General features: G+C 39.7%; 1 protein-coding gene across 2 annotated transcripts; it reads left to right on the forward strand.

Annotated features, from left to right (window-relative positions):
* The first annotated feature begins 1,222 nt into the window (after positions 1-1,222).
* Positions 1,223-24,010, forward strand: LOC140064818 (BPI fold-containing family C protein-like). 2 transcript variants are annotated; one of them, XM_072112063.1, is made up of 17 exons: positions 1,223-1,343; positions 5,563-5,726; positions 8,101-8,233; positions 8,508-8,619; positions 9,886-10,014; positions 10,097-10,249; positions 11,186-11,249; positions 12,660-12,720; positions 13,161-13,252; positions 15,196-15,375; positions 15,559-15,606; positions 20,213-20,383; positions 20,458-20,543; positions 22,525-22,561; positions 22,979-23,042; positions 23,130-23,197; positions 23,594-24,010. In XM_072112063.1, exons 3-17 carry the CDS (start codon positions 8,125-8,127, stop codon positions 23,624-23,626), a joined length of 1,407 nt encoding a protein of 468 aa, XP_071968164.1. In that variant the 5' UTR covers positions 1,223-1,343; positions 5,563-5,726; positions 8,101-8,124; the 3' UTR covers positions 23,627-24,010. The 2 variants fall into 2 exon arrangements, with proteins under 2 accessions (XP_071968164.1, XP_071968163.1); XM_072112062.1 differs by having other exon boundaries at positions 1,227-1,343; positions 10,094-10,249.

Raw genomic sequence — 24,010 nt, forward strand, 5'->3', positions numbered from 1 at the left:
CTGGAGCACTGAGTAAACAGATGAAAGCATGGAGAGGAGAGAGAGGGGGGGGTCTCTTCCTCCATAGTCAGTTCCTCAGTGAAGACGGAATGTGCCTAGCAACAGCTATATGAGGAGTCACTGACAACAGGGGGAAGGCTGCAGAATACAAGAGGAGGGAGCAGAATTCAGGTAACTAATCCGAATGCAAAACTGTTTAAAATTACCTGCCCTACAACATATCAAAAGTTTTTTGAAATGATGGTTACACTTTAACTATAGACTGAAAAAATGTCTTCTGGCTAGATAGAGGGTCATATCTGGCATCCTGAATAAAATATGAGAAAATGATGAGACTTCTCCATCCCCTTTAATTTAACCAATAATCAACATGTTATCAAACCCATAGACAGTCATCACATACTGTATAGACATTTTTGGGTAGGTCATTATAAAATCATTCATTTATCAAAGTTGGTCAACCCACACCATGCATCTCATGATATACTGAGAAGAGAGGATACATCTGTACCTGTTTTTTATTTTACATAGTGGAAAGTTTTGAACAGTCAGCAGACATGATTCAATTCAGCCTGGAATTTCTCATACATTCCCGGTGACTAATAGGAAAAGCAGGATACTTCGAAAGGGCGTTGTCATCTGTCAGAACATAACAAAGTCACACTTCCATTAAACTCACCTGATGATGCCCTCAAGTAGTGCACATTCTAAACACACGTGTGAGCTTTCATAGACACCATGACTTAGCTTTAATGATGTTACATTATATACCTCATCATATTTAGTACCTATCACATTACTGCAGTTGTTGATTTTTGGTTGGTTTATAGGAATTTACTAATAATCATTATGGGGTGTGTGATGCTAACATGTGACACAGGTGACTGAGAGGTGCTATGCCAAATGTGGCTCTTTTACTGTCCAAAGAATTTTGGAAAAATTGTGGACCAAAGTATATATTAAATTATTTGTTGTGTACGATATGAGACCCTAAGATATGTAGCTAGCCAAACCCCTAGGTAAATAGTGTAATCACTAAAGCCCAATTGACAAATACGTGCGAGCAGCTCAGGAATGGGGCTGGGGGAGAAGGTGGTGGCTGCAGTGAGATAAGTAAGGAGTCTATTGTTATTTAGCAGGAGCTGAGTTCTGTGTTCCAATCTGATCAATACTGTGCAAACATTTTTGACTTTCCACCAGATAATCCACCCTCCTCCATAAGGAAACTATATTGTGCACACACTTTGGAGAGAGACTGCGACGTATCCAGTGCCCGTTCATTGGACTCTTCCCAACTAGCAGGGTCCTTCTTTTATCCATGATAGCAAGAGTTCCCGAAACTGGTAAGAAGTTTACTATTTGACTATTTATTGTTGCCCCCTGACAAATTCTACCCTTACTATAGGCAGTCCCTGATTTAAGAACACATGTCTTATAGACAACCTCTAGTTACAATCAGACCTCTGAACTTTAGTCCCAGACTGCAACGATCAACTGGAAGGTGTCTCTAATGAAAGCTAATTGTTAATCCTTGTTACCAGGTTTTCTGAAAATCCAATTATTACCAGGGACCAAAAAAGAATTTGTCTGGAGTTATAAAACTATAGCTGTTTCGACTTACATACAAATTCAATTTAAGAACAAACCTATCTTGTAGCTGCCTGTAATGATCACTTACTATCATGTTTCACCAAAATAAGTTTTATATTATATCCTGCCCTGAAACATGAGTTAGGGCTTATTTTCAGGAAATGTCTAATTTTTTATTTCCATGAACAAAAATCCACATTTATTCTTGAATAGTGATGATCGGACCCGTTAAAATTTGGCTTTGGATGAGTTTGGCCTTACCTGAATTTTAGAATTCAGTACTGGCACCAAATATGGCTGTCAACTGTTCAAATGGCACTAGCACAAAAAATAAATAAATCACATTATTCAAATATAATCATATCTTCATTTTTGAACATTATCATAACTTTCCAAATCTTAGCTTGCATTGTGAATTTCTTGTGACTCTTTTGAGATTCGCCCTTGTCCATGTAGCCCTGTAGTACATTGCACCTCTCAGCTGCCTCCTCTATCCTCTATCTTTCTCCCTGCTGACTTTAGCAAATAGGGTGGAGGGGGCAGAGTTCAAACTGTGATATTGTGCAGCCACAAAAATATCAAATTCCCCCTTAACATGACACCAGAACTGTGTATCTAGGTGCCACTGTACAAAAGTTATAGCCTTTTGTATAGCCATTTTGGGGTAGCACCTATATAACAGCCCTACTCTAAAAAGCCTTACACATCATGCTGTGGCTTATTTTCAGGGTAGGTCTTTTTATTTTTGCAGAAACATGGTATTACAGTATTACTGAAAAAGTAAGATAAGTTTAAAAAGGAAACCTCAAAAAATCCTGGTGCCCAATTTAGTATATTATATTTGACATAGTCTGCTTCATTCACAGATACAGGCAGTCCCCGGGTTACGTACAGGATAGGTTCCATAGGTTTGTAATTAAGTTGAAATTGTATGTAAGTCGAAACTGTATATTTTCTAATTGTAGATCTAGACAAAAAATTTTTTGCCTCAGTGACAATTCCAAAGTTTTTTGCTGTAATGGGAACAAGGATTATCAGTAAAGCTTCATTACAGACACCTTACAGCTGATCAGTGCAGCCTGGGACTATAGTAACATCCAGAGAGCTTCACCAGAGGTCACAGGGGGCAGAGTGGTCTCTCTGTAACTAGGGGTCATCTATAAGCCGGGTGTTCTTAAGTAGGGGACAGCCTGTCTACCATTAAAAAAAACCATGTATTTCACTACCTACATCAAGTTCTTCATCGGCTGGCATGCTATGATAATGTCGGTTGAAAATAAATTACATGTATATAATAAAGAACACAACACAAACGTTTATTTTTCCAGCATAAAATTGCCAGGTATATTATTTTATAATAACAGTTTTTGATAGTTTTGTATTTTATGAAGCGATCTGAAATTCTAGAATATGATCTGATCTAGTGCCTCACTTCAGATTGAGGTGAGTCCTAGTTCCCTGCTGACTTTTGCTTTTAATAGTGTGTCATTAGACAATTGGCACATGTACAGGACAGATATTCCTGCAATTACTGTATCACATGCTCTTAGATGGTTTTTTGATGTTGCAGTGAAACAAACCGGTTACACTGGATATGACATGTATTAGTGTCTGTATTTACACAGTCCATGTAATGTGTTAAAATCATAATTGTCAATATAATATAAATAGGCACAGAATGAGACTTTGACAGTGGAGTAAATTTAGGGTGGCATGGTGGCTTAGTGGTTAACATTACAGCCTTGCAGCGCTGGGGACCTGGGTTCAAGTCCTAGGGTCAACATCTGCAAAGAGTTTGCGTGGGTTTCCTCCGGGTACTCCGGTTTCCTTCCACACTCCAAAACATACTGGTAGGGTGATTAGATTGTGAGCCCCATTGGGGACAGGGACTGATTCGGAAAGTTCTGTGCAGCGCTGTGTAATCAGTGTGCGCTATATAAATAAAGGAATTATTATTATTATTATTTATTTTGACAACATATGTTACCGACAATAGGTTGCGATGTTTTTCTTTCCATCAATAGACCTCCAGCTCCAAATGTCAGACCAATCTCCCCGTACACTGCATTCAGGCCCAGCCCTTTCTGGATGTTTTCATGTAGACCATGCTATATTGTTGTTGATCAAACAGCTCGGGAAAAAATAGAGAAATCTTGCCAACCTCATTACCAATATGTAGATTATGGATACAGATTACCTGGCCCAGACTTGAATTATTCTCCAGCAAGGCAATACACACAAACTGAGCCTCTCCCTATGCATTGGCTCATAAAACTGCAACCAGATAAAGCCAGAAATTTAACACATTATTGCCCAAGATACTAAAATAAGTTCTGAATTTTATGGTGCAATGCCTCTGCCTTTGTGTTTCAGTGTGTTACCAGAAAAATATTATTGTGAATGTAGACCTTCAGAGCAATAATTAGTAATAAAGGCTCTAACTTAATGACCCCTAGTTACAAACAGAGCTCTGTGCCCACTGTGCCCTCTGGTGAAGCTCTCCGGATGTCCATAATTTACTGAACCTTAGTCTCATTTAGTATCATCAACTATAAGGTGTCTGCAATGAAAATTAATATTTAATTCTCGTTCTCTTGACAATCTAGAATTTTCAAAATCTAATTGTCACTAAGACAAAAAAAATGTTTCTCGATTTACAGCAGTTGGAGTTGGAGATACACCTGTTCCAACTTCTATGCAAATTCAACGTACAGAATCTATCTTGTAGGTAACCCGGGTACGGCCTGTACAGTAAAAATTTGGTACATAAATTAGGGATTTAAAGAAAACAAGACTTAAAGGGGATGAACCTAGTTATATGTAATGCCTTGGCCACAGGATAGGGGATAACAATCTGATTATTGGGGGTCCGACCCAATGATCACAAGACTAGAGATCTCAATATTACTATGCTTGACTTGGCGCTCTACGCAATAGAATTGTAGTAGCCAGAAAATGCAGAGCTGTATGCAGGTATCTCCAGCCTTCTCATTCACTGTCTGGCGATACTCTAGAGTCGTTCACAGCAACTTCTGAGACACTTATGTGGTGAACAAAGGGGCAGGATGCATGAACTGGTGCTGTGCCAATAAGTGAGGATGGAATCTCCCTTCACTTCATCTGTGCAAGATAGCTACGATCATGAGAACAGGGGTCCCATCACCGATTGATTGACTATGAGAGTACCGGAGGCAGCCAACATATGCTCAATCCAGAATGATCGGAACCTCCATTCTAGTGATCGGTGGTCGCTACTGTGGTCAAACCCCAAAGATAAGGCAAGCTGCATCTGCTGGCCATAGGCTTCTGTTACCTCCGCTGAGATCTTATGTCGCTCAGCAGGATGGAGCAGGATGGAAAGACGTAGCTTGCTACGCCAATCACCACCTGCTGCCGATGTACACTCCTCCTCATGTATTCAGTGAAGAGGGGGATCCCCGGCAACATATCCCACTGTATCAGCATACAGTGGGATATGTCTGTGCCAAATATTGTAAGGACACAATTGGAATTTCCCTGACATGTCCTTACAACATATGGCAAAAATCTTGGTGTAAACTCAGCCTAAGCTGTGTGTGCGTGTGTATGCTAGGTCAGAAGGAATAGCTGAAGGTCAAATGATGGTGCAGCTGATGGATACTGAGCTACTGATTTACAACATCTTTATATAACAGATCATTTGGCCTTCAACTGTTCCTCCTCATAAGTCATGAATGGGTTTATATCCCATATATATTAAATGATCACCTGCAAAACTACTGTTTGTTTATATATGAATGCCAATTGTATGCCACCCATAATGACCAAGAGCTTGTGCCCGTGACCAACACTTCAAACAGGCAGAGTGCTCCTGGATGACTAATTCCAGGCATCTTGTCATCATTATGAGCAACAAAGTGTGTCCTGATATGTAGACCATCCCGCGGGAAGCAGTTGTTTGACATTCATCACCTTCTATTGTTTTTATTACAGTGTTAGAAATAGGAAAGTAATGCAGTCACATGCAGATAACTCCTCCTTAATTCCCCACCCAAAATAAAAGAAGAAGAACCAGATCAGTCATTCCATTCATCTTTTGTGACCGAGAGCTTCACAGCTGAGAAGCAGATGACACCAGCGTGAGGAACATCTTACAGGTAAGTACCCTAACTAAGGCATTCATGGTTTCAACGTCTTACAGAGGACCACAACTGAAGTCAAAGCTGGTATTTTTATAGGATGGATAAGAAGGGCATAAATAGATATGCATCTAGGAAATCACTAGGCTCATTCAACACCAAAATATTGAGGAAGAGAGTCCAGAGGTGAATAATCATAATGTAAAGTAAATTTCAAATCTCTGAACCATAATTCCCTTATTTTCCTCCATTAAGAAGAAAAAAAGATGCAAAAAGAGACTGATGAATGATTCAAGCATGCTGTTGTCACCCTATTACTAAAGAAAGCTTCCGTGGACCCATCCAGTGCTGCTAGCTATTCACCAGTCTCTAATCTTCCTTTCATCTCCAAACTCCTGGAACACCTGGGCTATTCTAAACTTACCTGTTATCTCTCTGCTAACTGCCTCCTTGACCCCCTACAATCTGGTTTCCGCTCTATGCATTGTACTGAAGCTGCTCTTTCTAAAGTCTCCAATGATCTCCTCACCACTAAATCCAAAGGTGACTATTCTCTCCTGATTCTTCTGGATCTCTCGGCAGTGTTTGATACTGTGGACCACTAGCTCCTCCTCAGGAGGCTTCACTCCAGTGTCCTGTAGGACACTGCACTTTCTTGGTTTTTCGCCCGGTCTCTCTGGCTTCAGTGACCTTCAGCATCTGCTTTTCTGGATCTCTCTCTTCTTCTTTGTCTCTCGGTGTCGGGGTTCCTTAGGGCTCAGTCCTAGGACCTCTTCTCTTCTCCCTCTTTACTGCCTCCATTGGACATTAGGTATCATCTGTATGCTGATGATACCCAGCTATATAAGTCTGCATGTAATATATCTCCCATCTTACTGTGGAACACCAGTGACTGTCTCTCTCATCTTGAAACTTAATCCTTGCAAAATTGATCTTCTTGTCTTTTCACCACCTACTAACTGACCTAACCCTGATCTCTCCATTTCTGTCTGTGATGTCACCATAACCCTGAGGCAGCAGGCTCGGGGCTGTACAGGACTCCAACATCTCCTTCAAACCATATTTTGCTGTTGCTCGCTCTTGCCGGATGCACCTTAAAAACATTTCTAGAATCTGACCATCTCGAACAATAGAAACATCTAAAACACCATGGATTCACTCTTGTCTAAAATACTGTAACTCTGTCTGCCATTTACTAAACTCTCTTCTCTACTTTCTAATCCTTTCTCAATGCAGCAGCCAGCTTTGCTTTTCAAAGCAAATGCTACATGGATGCCTCCAGTCTGTGCCAGTCACTGCACTAGTTGCTTGTCTCCTTCCGAATACAATTTAAATTAATCTCCCTCATCCACAAAGCTCTGCATAATGCTGCACCTCCCTACCTCTCTTCTCTTATTTCAGTCTATCGCCCAAACCATTCTCTCCGTTCCGCCAGTGATCTTATGGTTCAACATCAGACTTTATTATTTGTTGCATAGTAGTACAGGAGGTGGTAATGCATTACATAATTTGCAACAGTTAGGCATGTGTATACGCTCAAATGATCTAGGTAAGCACTCTTAAAGAATGGTATACATCGCATATAAAGCAATAAGTTAACTTCTAACAGTAAAAAAACAACATATCAACCTGGGGTAGTCGAAACCGCCAGTGATCTTAGATTATTCTCTTCCTTAATTCGAACCTCCCACTTGCGTCACCAAGACTTCTCTCGGACATGCCTGTTTGCTTTCACTAAAGTGCAGACTGTGAGAAGAAAATTGCAACATGCACAATTTTTTCTAGATGCAAACCATGGACCTCCAAAGAAGTCAATAGATACACATAATGGAAATGGATGGCACAAGCACTCCTAAATCTCACTAAGATTACAAGACATACAATACAGAATGCTTGAGAAAGTCATTGGGGCAGATTTACTTATGCCAACTCCACGGCCAGTGGGTGTTGAAGGGTGTGTAGAAGGCTATGCTGGTTGGTAGAATGGGCTGTTGCTGGGTGGTCCTGCCCCACGCCTGAGCAGGACCTATAGCCTGAATCGGGAACATCGGGAACAGCATGCCACCGGAATTATCTGGAATATCCTGATAAATCTCATGTGGTGGGAGAGGGGGGGGGGAGTTTAAATCCCCCCATTGTGTCCAAAATTTTGCATGGGGGCTTAAAAAGACTTTCATTATGCTTTAGGCTAAATTTTCATGTGTTTTATGCATTGGACCTGAGTAGTAGCCTTAGGTTCTGTTCAGCATTTGGCTTAATGGTTGCAATACAGTTGACACCCAGCACCCTAATAGAGCAGCTGTCTGGATAAATGACTGGATAAATAGAAGTCAGTGAAAGGGGATTTATTTTTCTTTACAAATACCTTTTAATTATTTATGTTCTATCTTAGTTTTCTTGGTTATATTGAAAAACAATGATGTGGTCTCCCGTTATCACATTTCTTCTATTAACCCTGTCCACCATTTGCTATGGAGAGAATCCTGGGGCCAAGATTCTAGTAAAAGAACAAGGGTTGAAAAAAGGTAAGTCTCTGTCACTGACTGTCTCTGTCAGTCTCTGTCACTGACTGTCTCTGTCTCTCTCTCTCTCTGTCTCATTTTCTCTCTGTCTCCCTGCAACCTGGAGTTGCTCACCATACTAAAAGAGGAGATCACATAAAATTCCATTATTGGCAACTGCACCTACAGTAGTTCCTACAAAGTGCTTTCAAAAATTTAATTTACTGAATGCTCGCTTTTTACCAAAACAAATAACGATTTGATCAAATAACAAATACTCAATGTTTTGTTCACATAGGAGTGGAATATCTTGTGAATAAATTAATGTCAAATAACACTGAATACCAACTCCCAGATGTGTCCGGAAGTGAAAATATAGCATCTGAAGATATGAATTATGAGTTTACACAGTAAGTGAGAATAGTTGTAATGTTAACTGTTTATGGCATTAATGTGGTTTCATTATAAAGAATACTGCATAATATGTGATGATGGCTTGAGCTGCAGACATTGTTCGAGTCAACGCCGATCCTTTTCCTGAAGTGAACATTTTTATATCAGACCGGAGAATAAACAACCACCGGCCGGCATCACCAAATCTAAGAGCTCTTCATACCGCCAGCTGCTCACCTGGACCGGATCCCGGGAAAGCACAGGGCCAGGAGGAGTGGGGGAGGGGTGAACACTCTCAGACATGGAAAACACTGAAGTATATGAGGGACGTGATCTGGTTGTACATGCGACCAGATCACGGCCATTATGGCCATCTGAATGAAGCCTAAATCAAAGAACAGAGCCAGTAGCAAAACTCTATTGTATGTGGTCACCACCTTTGCTCATTGAAGTGAACAACTGTGTTATGGGGATATTGGATGGCAGACCACCACTGATAAGTCTGGGATAGAACTTGCACAACAGAATCAGAAGAGCATCTGCTGGTATCTGACGGGTTCAAGGAATAGCTCTGTCCCCAAAAACTTTTTATTGGAAACCCACAATGGAACACCACAGAAGTCTCAGTGAACAATGGTTAAATACTTTGGAAGAACACAAGGCTGTCATAGACATTTAACAGAAATATTGGAACCAGAATATGAGATATAAGAAAATAAGAAAAGATGCTGCACAAATTTTATTTCATGGTGAACAAATGTTATACAACAGACATATTAGGAGAGGTACCAGGCTCCATTTAAGAGATGTGTAGAGTCTCTGGCAACTGAATCTTCCTTTACAAATCTATTTATCTGGAAACCGTCTCCTCTTGGGTTGTTCCCTCTATCTTTATGGTACAAGTCCTATGGGAACATAAATGTAGTTGAACATTTGAACAGAATTGCTCTTGAGGACCATACCTGATTGCAGACTGCAGGTTGCCCTTGCTGTGTAGGCCTGTAATAAAACATGGAGCCATTAGAATTTAGAAGTCTGGACTTTTGTATATATATAATTATTTAGTAATTTGGAGAAATGATGAGGATGCATGTTCACCTAATCCCTCTTTCCTCTGACTTGCGCTGTTGGAAAAAGGGTTGGGCCAGCCTTATTGTTTAGCTGGCTTTCATTTAACGTGTAAGGTCAACTTAACATTGTCAATAGGTAACTTTTTGCAAAGCATATGTAGACAATAACACAGTACAGTTAATCTACTTACTTCTTTTTGTCTATTCATTAAGGATACGATTGGTAAAATTTCATCACGGGAATATTCTTTCCGATTGGGTTCCTGAGACTGGAATGCATGTATCAATGGAAAATGGGAGTGCTACAATCAACTGTAACTGGAAAATAGACAGCTGGCTCATGTAAGCATCTTGATCACAGGAAACGTATCCCCATATGTTAAATGAGAGTGAAAGTTATACCTTTTCTTTTTATTTTCAGCAGAGACAGTGGAAGAGGCATCCTCACCATATCTGGGTTATCTATCTCCATGATGATGGGGCTTCGCAGAATTGATCCAGGTGTACCATCGATATCCCTGCTGGACTGCCAATCTAGCATTCATAATGTCGACATTCAGATGTTGGATGGAGTTAGGTAATACAAAGAAATGGACATTTATTCAAATTAAAGGGTTTTAGTGTAAGCTTCCTGTTTCTTAAGCACATTTGCCAAATTGTTTTAGACCCAACAAAACAAATATAGACCCAACACTAAAAGCCCCAACCAAATATAAATCAAAAACCAGGCCACTTGATTAAAAATGTACCATACTACACTTATAAATCTTATAGATAAGATTTAATCGCATTATAGACATCAGACCAGACTATTGCCAAAATAGAGACCCCCAAAAGACACTATACACAAATACACACCAGATTATCCCCAAAAATGACAGATGCTAGTCCAGATTATCCAAAAGATACAAATGTTAGACCAGAAAATATCTCCAAAATATAGATTATACCTAATATACACAACCAAAGTCCAACTTACAGTACAGTTCACAGGCTGACTCCTACATACAGGCTCCTAAATATAAACCTTGTCCCAGACTATCCCCCAAATACATATGCTCAATCAAATTCTTTCCAAACACAGACTCAAGACCAGTTTTGTCCAAAATACAAAACCCAGACCAGACTATACTCCTGATACACACTATAGAGAACACCATTCACAAAATTCAGACCTCCCAGTCACACTATACCCAAAACAGAAATCAAGGGCCAGGCTATCCCCATAATACAGAACTGATTCCAGACAAAAACGGAAATCAAGACGAATGAGCAGATGATCCCTTAAATACAGACTCAAAAATACAGACCCCATACTAACTATCCCCAAATTATTAACCCCATAACAGATGCACATATTTAATTTACATTACAGAGGTAAATCTTAGAAGCTTGTATGTCCATGAGCTTAGCACCTCATCATGTTTGGAAAGATGCTCGAAAATGACTAAATCTTTTCACAGTATTTAATCATGTCCTGTTAATCCAAAAAATATTTCTACTATCTTTCTAGCTACGTCTATGAGAGCCTAAAACAGCCTCTTCAAGATGTGGTACGAGCAACTGTTAACCGGCAGGTGAGATCTACAAAGGCTTTAATAAACTTGGGCTTTGCTATGATGTCTCTTCAAGACAACCATTTTCCATATGCTCTAGAGACAGATCAGTGACTGCCATTGGTCCAGTTTCCCAATTTCTCTACAAGTGGGTCACATTAATGTGTCTGACCATATAATGTATAGACAGGGTAAGTCCTCCATAACAAAAGTCTTTGTGGGGATGGTACCTTTCTGCACCAGCTAGTAGATTGGGTTCCTAAAAGGAATTTTGACCCCCAATATGGTAACAAATCCTTAAAGGACATGTATCTTAGGGCCAGCTCACATCTCAGTTATTTCATAAGTTATTGTGAGCCAAAACAAGGTATGGAGAATATACAGTAATAAGGAAAGATCTTCACCTGTCCTATGTGTTCCACCACTGTGTTGATTTTTGCTCACTATAACCAATGCAAAAAACTGATTTTTTTACAAATCAATATATTTGTCATGTAGAGCACCTTTGCTTATCATCTTGATTACCACTATCTAGCAATGTCTATGCTTGCAGCGGTTGTCTCCCCTGGCTGTGCTGCTCCCTGCACACTCTGGAGGGAGGAGGGGGAGGTAATGTGATAGTGCTCTCTGTGTATAACTAGCAGGAGAGCTGTGCCTGTACAGATCTATGGATACACAGAAAAGTGAAGTAAAGGGCTCCCCTTATCTCTATCAGCCACCCCATCTCAGTCTGTGATTCTGCAGAACCTTCTCTGTCTTAGCTCAAACTTTTTTACACGCTCCTCTGCAGCAAACCTCCCCAAATTTCTGCCCCAAATACTAAACATTAGTATTTACAAAGTGCAGATTATACAGTGTAACAGTTTCACTGCTGTTTTTTACCACTTATTACATGCTGCATGTTCCTCCATGTGCTAAAAGCTTCAGGGCTAATCACTATATAGTCCTTTATGTTTACACTATGTAGAGATCAGTGGATTTACTTGTAAGATACTGGGTTAACTGCTAAGAGAACACAAGGCAAAATGGGAACTGTGGCCAGAATGATTTAGACACAGTTTCAGGGCAAAGGCAGAGGTAAGTATCTCCCTACTTCACTGCTGTGAAAGAAGATTTCCATCAAGTAGCTTAGTACAGAAAAGGCCATAACTCTTGAAAGAAAAGCATCAATATGGGCATGTTTTTAAAGTAATACTTCCACATGACAAGTTGGTAAAAATCATTATGAAATCAGTTACATTTTTAATGATGCAGCCCCTTTAAATTATGCAATAGACTACTGACCTGTTTGCTACCTTTAGATGAAGGATTTGGGCAGATATGGATTTCTATTTAGCTCACCTCAATGAATCCACTTGATATTATTGCACAAAGTGATATCCTAAAAAAAAAAAAAGTAATCAGTAATTATTACTTATGTCTCTATTTCAGTTGTGTTCAGCGATAAGAAGCCAATCTACAAAATGGGATGAGTCAGTGAGCCACTTGCAATGTGAGTACATGAAATGCTCTGCAAAGTCACGTCATTGTGCACACTGGTAATTTGCAGTAACTTGTTTTCATTACTGAATATTATATTACATTTCTTAGTAGTAATCAAAATGCAAATGCCACGTAAAGTTGTTGCAATACAACATCTGTATAATGTATCACTTATAGGATGAGTATTCCCATATTGTAGGCAAATAAGGGTCTGGGATTCAATGTGACCACAATTCTACAAATTGCAGACCAGCGCCTAGGTTTTTAATGTAAATTATAGCCGGTCTCCCAAGTGATGACGGATACTATACTAACTTCTACATATAGCCAATTATATTTTACTAAACCTGTATTGTCTAATATTTGTATTCTAAATTGTTATAAAATATTTCTTAGTAACCACTGACTCACTCAATAATTAGATAATATTTTATCCATTTTGCTTTACAGTGAATGTGACCCTAAATCCCTTCATAGACCTTGATGTATCTCTTGTGGGTAACCCAGAAATTACAGACAGCTATGGTTGTTTAGGTTTAAAGGTAAGAGTTTACTGCTTCTAAAATACAAGGAAACATACGCAAGTTGTACAAATTTTTCATACCCTCATGATAGGGGATAACAAGTTGAACGGAGGGGTCCAACAGCTAGGACCTCCACTGGTCAACCAGAACGGGATCTATAGCTATCTCGGGTATAGAATCCTATTCTGTCCCTTCCGTTCCCTTGTTTATTCCCAAAATTCTGATTCCATAATTCAATTTCCATAGAAGCTATGTTATAGATATGAAACTTGGCAAAGAAGTGTGAATAGCTTCCAAATCTTGTCCAGGAAAAAATGCAGGTGCGGCAAATTAAGAGTGCTAGGTGTAGGCTGACTTCACATGAAGAAACTTGTATTCAAAGAACACGAGTGGAACACCACAGCACATCTTTATGAAATAAAATTTCTTCTTCTATTGCATGTTTATTAAAATTCGTTCACAAAGACATGACAGAGGTGAACACAAGGCAGGCATTGCCTACGCGTTTTGAAAAGTTTGTCTTTCCTTAGTGATGGCATATTTACAAATGACAAAACACACACATTTCTGTCCTGCACTTTGAGAAACACGTCAGAAAGGACTCTGTTTACCTATATTTTTTTACTTACAAATAAACCTAATTCATTTTACTTGGGTTTATTACTACTATTTTATTCTGATAGTTGGTTAATATCCCTGGTCAATAGCGCCACAACTTTTTCCAATACCTTTTTTTTAAACTCATTTCTGCATTGATCCTAAGTTCCCAATTTTTGGGACTTTTTGGGAAATCTCCTTTGGCTAGCGGCTGCTGTACTACACTGGGATCCAACGTTTCCGTACAAGAGGATTACCGTCCACTTCTAGGACCCCGCATCGGGGTATTTTGCCATAAGACAAGACATTGACAGGTGAGCACCCCAAACGGGCTGGTTTACTTATCTTCTTTGCTGGAAGGTATCACCTGAGGGGCCATCCTCTGTTCTTCTATTTTGGTATATCACAATTCATAAAGGTTTTAAAAATGTATAATTTGCTTTGAGCGATCTGTACTCCGTCTGTTTTTTTAACCAATGAACAGACGCCGCATCGTAAGCCGTTGCACTTTAAAAAAAAACATTTTTCAAAATTGGGATGCGGGTTTAATAAAAGTAAATAGTTTTTAATGATTCTCACTATGTCATGGTATTGTGGACTATAAGGAGTACTAAAAACTGGTGAGTCTCTCCTGTCCACACCTGCATCCATTAGTGCCTGTTTTTTGTTTCTCCTAATTTTTCCTGTTACGTCTACCCTTTTTAAACTGTCAACCCTTTTTTTGTTCTTATTAGTTCCCCCATATTATAGCGATATTATAGTGATAATTTCACATTGTAATTATAATTGTAGTTCCAGACAAAAAATTTTTTTGCCCCAGTGACAATTTCAAATTTTTTTGCTGTAATTGAACCCAGGATTATCAATAAAGCTTCATAGTTAAGCATCCAGAGAGCTTCACCAAAGGTCACAGTGGATAGAGGGGTCCGTCTGTAAGTCGGGTACACTACAATATTTATTAAGATGGTATTCTATAGCTAGATATGCCTTGACTAAGGGAAGACAAACTTTCCGAAACGCGTAGGCAATGCCTGGCTTGTGTTCTGTGATGTCGTTGTGAAAAAATTTTAATGAACATGGAATTAAAGAAGATATTTTATTTCATCAAGATGTGCTGTGGTGTTCCACTCGTGTGCATTGAAGACATGTTTCTTTATGTTATAGATAGCAAGTGGAAGAGCTGTATTGTGTGATACGTCACACACCTATGTATGTATCACATTACCAGCGCACACATTGCCACCAGAGTGCATCCTTTGACCAGTAATTATTGGTATTTTCATGTCATGTTCTTCGAAAAAGTAGGACTATTGGCAAAACAAATTATGTCAATTTCTGAAAATAAAACAATCTCCTCCAAATAGGGACTTTTCCGCACACATAACGAATCACACAGTGAGGCTGCTTTCTCTCCGGCACCCCTGAATATCTCCATCCAAGATGGCGCAATGATTTATATTGGTGTATCGCAGTCGTCATTGGCCTCCCTCGCTTCGGCTTATTACTCTGCTGAGTTTCTGACTTTTCAGGTCTCACATATGGAAGTAAGTATAAATTAATATAATATGATAAAAAATATATAAATGAATAATACAATATAATAAAATAATTTAAAAATGTGTATATATATATATATATATATATATATATATATATATATATATATCGTACTATAACACCTTATTACTTCTTATTGATGCAAAATTATTTTAAATTATTTTGTGCAGGGCTCCAAAGCATTAACAACCGCAGAGTTGGCTACCTACATCCCAGAGGTGAGTGCATCGATTACTGTATATTAAGATAAGGTAATGTAATATTTTAGGGTTTCTTCAAGAATACAGAGCTGTTATCAGTTCCCTCTTGCTTAAAGCATAACTAAACTTTTGAAGCATTTTCTTTTATTTCAGAAATAAATAAAGTAGGAAATAGAAGTAACCTTTGTGGTATACTCATAGGGGGTCATTTACTAAGGGCCCGATTCGCGTTTTCCCGACGTGTTACCCGAATATTTCCGATTTGCACCGATGTTCCCTGAATTGCCCCAGGTTTTTGGCACACGTGATCGGATTGTGGCGCATCGGCGCCGGCATGCACGCAACGGGGGGCGTGGTTGAATGAAAACCCGACGGATTCGGAGAAACCGTCACATTTTTTTTTTTAAAAAAGTGTCACTCGACACGTGCTTACCTTCACTCAGCCGGGCTTGGTGAACTCCAGTGCATTCAGCGCAGCAGCGACACCTGGTGGACATTGGAGGAACTGCCTTAGTGAATCGCCGGAAGACCCGAATCCACCACTGGATCGCGAATGGACCGGGTAAGTAAATCTGCCCCATACTTTATTAAGTAAAGCAGCTCTTCTGTGTCTTTTTTTCTGCTCCTTTTTCTCCTGTCGTGAGTAGTGTATCTGAAAAGCGTCTGAGCTACATGAAACTTAGACAGATATGAAGGATAAAGGGGTATTCCCAAGAAGATGAGTTTCTTATTTGTACTAGCAAAATTCTTTAATTCACTGTTATTAACAAAAATGCAGCATTTCACATATATAATCCAACCTGTCTCTATCAGTCCTGCTGTACACAGTTTCAGTTGCCCAGAGACACGACCCTGTAACTTCTGACTTGGTTGCCACCATAATGGATTTCTGTGTGACAGCCATGCTTGCTCAGTTTCTTTGTCTTTCTGCTCTGAGCCTGTAGCCACGCCCCTGCAAGCAGCTCAGAGACACATACACTGATACACTTCCTGCCAGCAAACACATGGTGAGGAGAAAACTACAAGGAGATAAGTGATTCGGGGGAAGTGGGAGGCAAGGACATATCTGTGAGAACACAGATGTAGCAGTGCTAACAGTGTAAAAGTCTGTCAGCCTCTGTGTAATCTCATGCAGTCTGAGTCCCCGCCCACACCATGGAATTTTGCACTGAGCAGCCTAGGGAGTCATAGGAGTTAAAACAGCAATAACACTGGGTAAAATTAAAGGGTTAAAATGATCTTTATTGTGTTAACATCAGTAGGGGATTGAGATGTGAGAATTTTCTTTTGTGGGAAAACTCCTTTAATGATTAACTTTTTCCATACAATGAGAATATCTTGATGATTTAGCTCTGGAAGAGAAGAGAATATACTATATAGGGACTCTCTGTAAAAAGTTAAGTCATTACACATTTTATCAGGTTTAGTGATAAGTGAACAGGGAGGATTAGCAACTAATGGGTTCGGCCGAACCTGGACCAAAAATCCGGGTTCACATACACCGACCCGATATGGAACAACTGATGCTTTCACTGATCATGAGTGTTAACCCTTTAAATCCTAGTGGCAAACACACAATGATTGGCATCCCCACAAGAAAATAGTTGCATCAGAAAACTTGGTGCTACCCATGGTGCACTAAGAAACTAATTTGCATAGAAATAAAATATAAATTGTTATAAAATGATACAGCTCATACACTTTAATGCTTGTAATTGTGGGATTATTTGGAACCTTGAAGACTCCCTTTAAAAGGCCAGAAACATGATTTAAATCATCATTAGGGTGACATAGCATATAGTGACAGCCAAAAAGTCTTTCACCCATAGCTGTCTAGTAGCTGTTGCTGGCAATATCCATTACAACTGGTCATCACAGGTCTCAATTATTCTTGCTAGGACATGCACAGGGGGCTAATACCCTCCAGATGTTATATTTTACTATGTCTATGTGTAATTGCCATATATCTTCCTATATTACCTATAAGGTGTGCTAGAATAAAATATGGTAGTCACCTGCAACTATGCTGTCCCAGATATGTAAGTAGTCACTAATAGTTGTGGTGATGTACAGATAACATATTTAAATTGTATAGGTGGCATTAAATATAAGGTGAATCATAAACCTGTCTACAACTTACCTAAATACAGAAAGTCTGATGAAATCTAAAGAGAAATAAGATTAGGAATGAGGTGAAGAAAAATCTGACTGAATGGGATTTTATGAGTCCCAAAGAAACACAAATTAGTTCTCCTTACAGAAAAATATACACAGTGGTGTCTCTATCACCAACGGTTTAAGGGTAGCTACCAGTGTCTGACCCTTTAACCAACCTTTCTTCATTACTAGGGCATAAGCTCAACCAGACACTCATTTACAGAGAGCTGTTTTGGAAACATTCAATAAAATTATTATATTTTATGCTATTAAAACTTTGATAAAATTATCTTATTATATTTTTTGCTTCAGGGCACTTTCACACGGTAATAATGTGCTCAGCGTTTTGCATCAGAATTTGCTAGCCAAAGCCAATTATGGAACCTACAGAGGGACACATTTTAATGAAGTGTTTGTATCTCATCTGTATTTGTGACCACACCTGGAGTATTGAGGGCAGATACTGAGTAGATTAAGGTAGAATCATTGGCACTTTCGGAAGTAGACACGACACAAAGACTCTGCTACTCCAAGAATCTGTTAGTACTACTACTTCTATGGAGCACATGTATCATAGTTTTGTCTCTCTGTGGTGAATTTTAGAGACTTTTGGCGGCTAGTTTTTGCAACTTATGCATGATCCTGTCTTTTTACTTGTGATACATGTTCAGTTTTTTCTATCCTGGCAAGTGCAAATTTTGGCTTCTTTTTGAGACTTTTTGTTGCAAATGTCCCAAATCCACATGGACACAAGTCATGGGAGGGGGTTATATACAGGAGAGGATACAAGTCATGTGAGGGGGTTATATACAGGAGAGGATACAAGTCATGTGAGAGGTTATATACAGGAGAGGATACAAGCCATGTGAGGGGTTATATACAGTAGTGGACACAAGCCATGTCAGGGGGTTATATACAGGAGAGGATACAAGCCATGTGAGGGGGTTATATACAGGAGTGAACACAAGCCATGTGAGAGGGTTATATACAAGAGTGGACACAAGCCATGTGAGGGGGTTATATACAGGAGAGGATACAAGCCATATGAGGGGTTATATACAGGAGAGGACACAAGCCATGTGAGCGGGTTATATACAGGAGAGGATACAAGCCATGTGATGGGGTTATATACAGGAGTGGACACAAGCCATGTGAGGGGGTTATATACAGGAGAGGACATAAGCCATGTGAGGGGGTTATATACAGGAGAGGATACAAGCCATGTGAGCGGGTTATATACAGGAGTGGATACAAGCCATGTGAGGGGTTATATACAGGAGAGGACACAAGCCATGTCAGGGGATTATATACAGGAGAGGACACAAGCCATGTGATGGGGTTATATACAGGAGTGGATACAAGCCATGTGAGGGGTTATATACAGGAGAGGACACAAGCCATGTCAGGGGGTTATATACAGGAGAGGACGCAAGCCATGTGAGGGGTTATATACAGGAGAGGACACAATACATGTGAGGGGGTTATATACAGGAGAGGATACAAGCCATGTGAGGGGGTTGTATACAGGAGAGGACACAAGCCACGTGAGGGGGTATATACAGGAGAGGACACAAGCCATGTGAGGGGTTATATACAGAAGAGGATACAAGCCACGTGAGGGGGTTATATACAGGAGAGGACACAAGCCATGTAAGGGGGTTATATGCAGGAGTGGACACAAGTCACGTGAGGGGTTATATACAGGAGAGGACACAAGTCACGTGAGGGGTTATATACAGGAGTGGACACAAGTCACGTGAGGGGTTATATACAGGAGTGGACACTTCTGTTAATTTGGGATTTGAGGCCGTGTCCAGCATTTTTAAGCATCTAGTCACGCATTCCAGGGAGATGATGACATAACACATAGTAAAAGCGATGTTAACACATGCCTTTACGTCGCGTTTATATTGCGTTTTGTAAGAGCAAATGTTAACAGTAATGTAATTAGGCAAATCACCTCTCCTCAGCTGTTGCAATAGGTTTCAAAATGCAATAAAAATGCAACGTGTGACCGCACCCTTAGAAGTAACCTATAAATTTAAAAATAAAATGTAAATGCAAAAATTTATGAATTTTCAAAAAACAAGCTACTGTGCAAAATTTTAAAGTTAAAGCATGTGAAATAATTCCAATCTATATGTTAAAATCGGGTCCATGTAAAAAATCCTTCCATTGAACCTGCCCTGGAACAGGTACAGATGTGCGCCTATAAAATCGCAAAAATAAGCAAAAATGTGATACATAAGTGAAAAGTCGCACAAAACATCTGGGAAATGGAAACAAAGATACATAAGACACACTGCACAAGGTGCAGACCAAGGCGTACTTGAAAAATGACACATAAAAAGTTGCAAAAAAGGCGCAAATACGACAAAAATGAGACAATTTGACTAGCAGAAATAATGATACATGTCTCCCTATGACTACCACTTAGTAGTTCAATTACTGTGTTTCTATTTTCTAGATATCTCAGCATTTCCCAAACTCTCTACCAGTGAAAATTTTAATGTATGCTACAAGGACTCCGATGGTATTTCTTCATTCAAAGAATATTACAGTCCAGTTTGGGGGATCTTTACAAGCAAATGCCTATTCTTCAGAGGCCAAACATGAGAGTATATTCAGTGCTAACATAGTAAGTACCTTGCATTTCTATCGTAGACTATAATGGGAACATTTCAGTCTGTAATGGCAACATTTCTTGTATAGGTGGCCAGTTTTCAAGTAAATATGTCCATGTCAGAAGCCATTGGAGCACGGGGGATGAACCTCACAGCATCTATGAACTTGAACAGGTATCTTTATAATTTACTTATCTTTCTTTGTGTGACAATCTTTTGTATCTCATGAGGATACAGCAAAGTGTTTAAAGGGAACCTGTCATTAGGTTGCAAAAGCCCATTACACCTGCAGTGCACATATGCCTTTCTGCTTTCTCTAAGCATTTGCATTACACTATTATTTTGGGCTTTGGTTTGGATGCATTTCTAAAAACAACGTGTGACTGGTCTGTGCTGCAGACTGCTCAGCTCTTGGCCCCCACCTTTGTGCTTCTGTACAGCTCCTCCTTCTCCCACTGATGGCAACTCCCCAGGCTGTGAGATCTGTAAAGTACCGGAGAGAGGAGCTGTACAGGAGAACAAAGGTGGGGGCTGAGAGCTGAGCAGTCTGCAGCACAGACAAGTCACATGTTTTTGAAATGCATTCAAACCAAGCCCAACCCTGGGACTACACAGAGGATTCTGTCAGGATGCAAGGTATGTTATAGACAGATTCCCACACAAAAAGTACAGTTTATTGCAAACATGCTCTTAAAATATCTGTATGTTATATGGTGATTGAAATAAACAATATGAAACTTTACCTGGTTCCCTGCCAGATGATTCAGCATTTCAAATCATAATGATCCTCCTGGATCCTTCAACCCATGACCATCCTCCAGAAGCCCTCCCACCTCCTCCAACATTCTCTGTCTCCTCCTCCTTTCACCTAATGATGTCTATTCTCATCCTCTCCCTGTGCTGGGCCACGTCTCCATTCTCAGTGTGCATGCGGCGTGTCTGTTGGTCTGGGTGCTGGGCAGTGAGGTGCCAGCGGTACGATACTGACATGCCGGAGATTTAAAGGGGTATTCCAGGAATCAGCATAATTCATATACAAGTGGGCACTCAAAATATAAGCCAATGTTTAATTAGTTGTTATTTAAAATTTTGCTCCCCTTAGCAGAAAATGCTGGTGACATAGACTGTAATGAAGAATGAAAATGCTACCGGCCCTTTAATCAGTCCGTTAATTTCCTCCGCGCGGTCCGTCGCAGAAAAGAAGATGGCCGCTGGTCACATGTCCACATCACATGTCCTGTACCTGCCTGGGCAGGGTCATGTGATCATCACTATGTCGGTTGGTTGCAGTGCAGCCAGTATGGCCAGTGTTGTGGTGACGGCAGTTACACATCATTACTATGGTAACAGTGCAAGAAAACCTGTTACATCATCACTGTTAGCAGAGCATAAGTGAAAGGAGGAGTTACTGAGAACTAAAGGATCATGGAACTTGTAGTTTCCAGTGGCGGTCATCTTAGTGATAACTCCACCTACTTTAGAGAGGCCATAAATTTTGTAAATCATAAAATCATATTATTTTAGCTCCGTTTTGTGACTAATGGCATTGAGTATTGTTGTATTCATTTATTTATATCATCAAGGGTTTTTGTGTCAGACGTTCATATTCCCGGAATACCCCTTTAATGATAGGCCACTGCTGCTTTTCAGAGCATACTCCTTAATTTAAACCTATCCAGGTTTATGAACGACTAATCCCCTTCCGACTGCATCAAAAAGGTCCACTAAACCCAATTAGACATTAAAACATTAAAAGTCATATATAAGGGTACATTCATACACCCAGTATGGGGGAACTGAAATGGTTGCATGATTTGCGACCAGATCATGGCCACCCAAGATTTCTATGGCTCCTCATCACGGTCCAGGCCGCACTACAAAATATAGTATACACAATACTTATATGTTCTATATAATTCCAGATTTGTGGTGTGGCAGCTCATCTGTCTATGGATGGAGGAGGGATGAGAAGCGCTCAACCCTCTTCCTCCTACTCCCGTTCCTGTGCTTGCCTGGGATAGGGAACGAGGATGTGATCTCGTTGAATAAGTCAACAAAGACAATAATCAGATTTCTAAAGACTACTGCATTCAATGTATGTGACTTATTAGATGTATCACTACATGTACTAAAGTTATAACGTGCCTTCCAACAGGTTACAGATAGAAGGCAGTCAACCTAAAGAAAACAAGGTAGGATGTATAACATATATGATCTATCAACACCCGCATAAGAGTCAACCTGCTCCAGGCATACCACACATAATTTTGTACAAGTTTTGTACAAGTCTTTCAATACAGAGGACTTCACATTTTTCAAAATTTTATATATCATATGGTACATGCTGTATGTAACTTATTTGTGGGGTTTTTTTAATACAACTTATACTCCCAAAAAAAAAAAAAAACATTTGTATAATCATTTTATAAACGATGACAAGTTAAAGAAATTTCATAGTGGGTGAATGGGGCTCCTGCCACCTGTGCACCTGTAGTGCGTGTCCTCACATACACCTACACATGAATGGGCCTTTGTTTTTAAACTGCTGGTTGCATCTTCCCCAAAGTGCTTATAATTCTGTAATAGTGACCACATTCTCATTATCTCAGGTGGCGGTGACAGAAAAGGCCGTCCAGCAGCTCATTCATGGGTTAATAATACCATCTATTAATGGTAAGTCATGCAATCCCAACTCTCATAAGACAATTATCATTATTTTCTGGCAAGTCCTTTCATGTATTCTTATATTTTATCTTGCAGAAAATTTATCAAGAGGCATATTTATTTCCAGCAGTTTCCTGAAAAATGCTACAGTCTATCCTGAAGAGGTGAGAGAATTTCTTCTATTAGTCTATGGAAATGTAGTTATTAATAGAGATTTAGGGAAGTCGCAGACTTGGCAGCCAGCTGCTGTTTTATCCAAGAAATTGCCAACCAAGGATATTTTTATAGGCCGATGCCGAGCACCGGTTTCCGTATGTTGATCATCAAGTGGCTTGGCACTTCACATCCGATTAAAGGGGTTGTCTGAGGGTATGAAAAAACCCTTGGTTAGCCGAGATGGGGCAGGTTAAAAAAATATAAACATGTACTTTCCAGGACCCTCCCGCCCTCCAGCACTGCGATCTCTCCAGCCCATTCCCCATGTAGATCAGCGGGTAGTGGGCACTAGATGGAAACTTTGATTGTTGGATATAATAAAGATTGTTATTTCTATATTTCAGGGATTTGCGACATTGGCTGCCAATATACAGTAGAACTCTACAAGGACATGGTCTCAGATGATGTATAACTGGATGTTTTCTACATCTTAACAGCAAGGGTTGCGTTATCCATGTGTGGTTTGAGCATGAATTTTGGGGTCATAAGAATACGCCTTGTAACTCCACTGTAAATATATATAAATATGGGCAATGTTTACATTTATACACCTCAAAATCATTTCTCAAGACAATTCCGATATGTGTTTTTAACCGAGAAAACAAATATGGCTGGAGAGACACAGTTGGATTTTATTCGCTCTCCTATTCCTACAATATATGGCTCCAGAGGTCATAGAATGAGTATGTTTGCTGGAACATCAATAATGTATTGGTTCATGGAGAAATTGAGATTAATAAAATGGTTTATTTGATTACATA

Source organism: Engystomops pustulosus, chromosome 6 (genome assembly GCF_040894005.1).
Source record: "Engystomops pustulosus chromosome 6, aEngPut4.maternal, whole genome shotgun sequence".
In the NCBI taxonomy this organism is placed as follows: Eukaryota; Metazoa; Chordata; class Amphibia; order Anura; family Leptodactylidae; genus Engystomops; species Engystomops pustulosus.

Bases quoted from the DNA above. Each gene is read 5' to 3' on its own strand.
- LOC140064818 (XM_072112062.1), top strand. From the start codon at position 8,125: ATGATGTGGTCTCCCGTTATCACATTTCTTCTATTAACCCTGTCCACC. The intron at 11,250-12,659 runs GTGAGATCTACA...TCTCTATTTCAG, and splicing joins GAGCAACTGTTAACCGGCAG to TTGTGTTCAGCGATAAGAAG. The intron at 13,253-15,195 runs GTAAGAGTTTAC...TCCTCCAAATAG, and splicing joins ATGGTTGTTTAGGTTTAAAG to GGACTTTTCCGCACACATAA.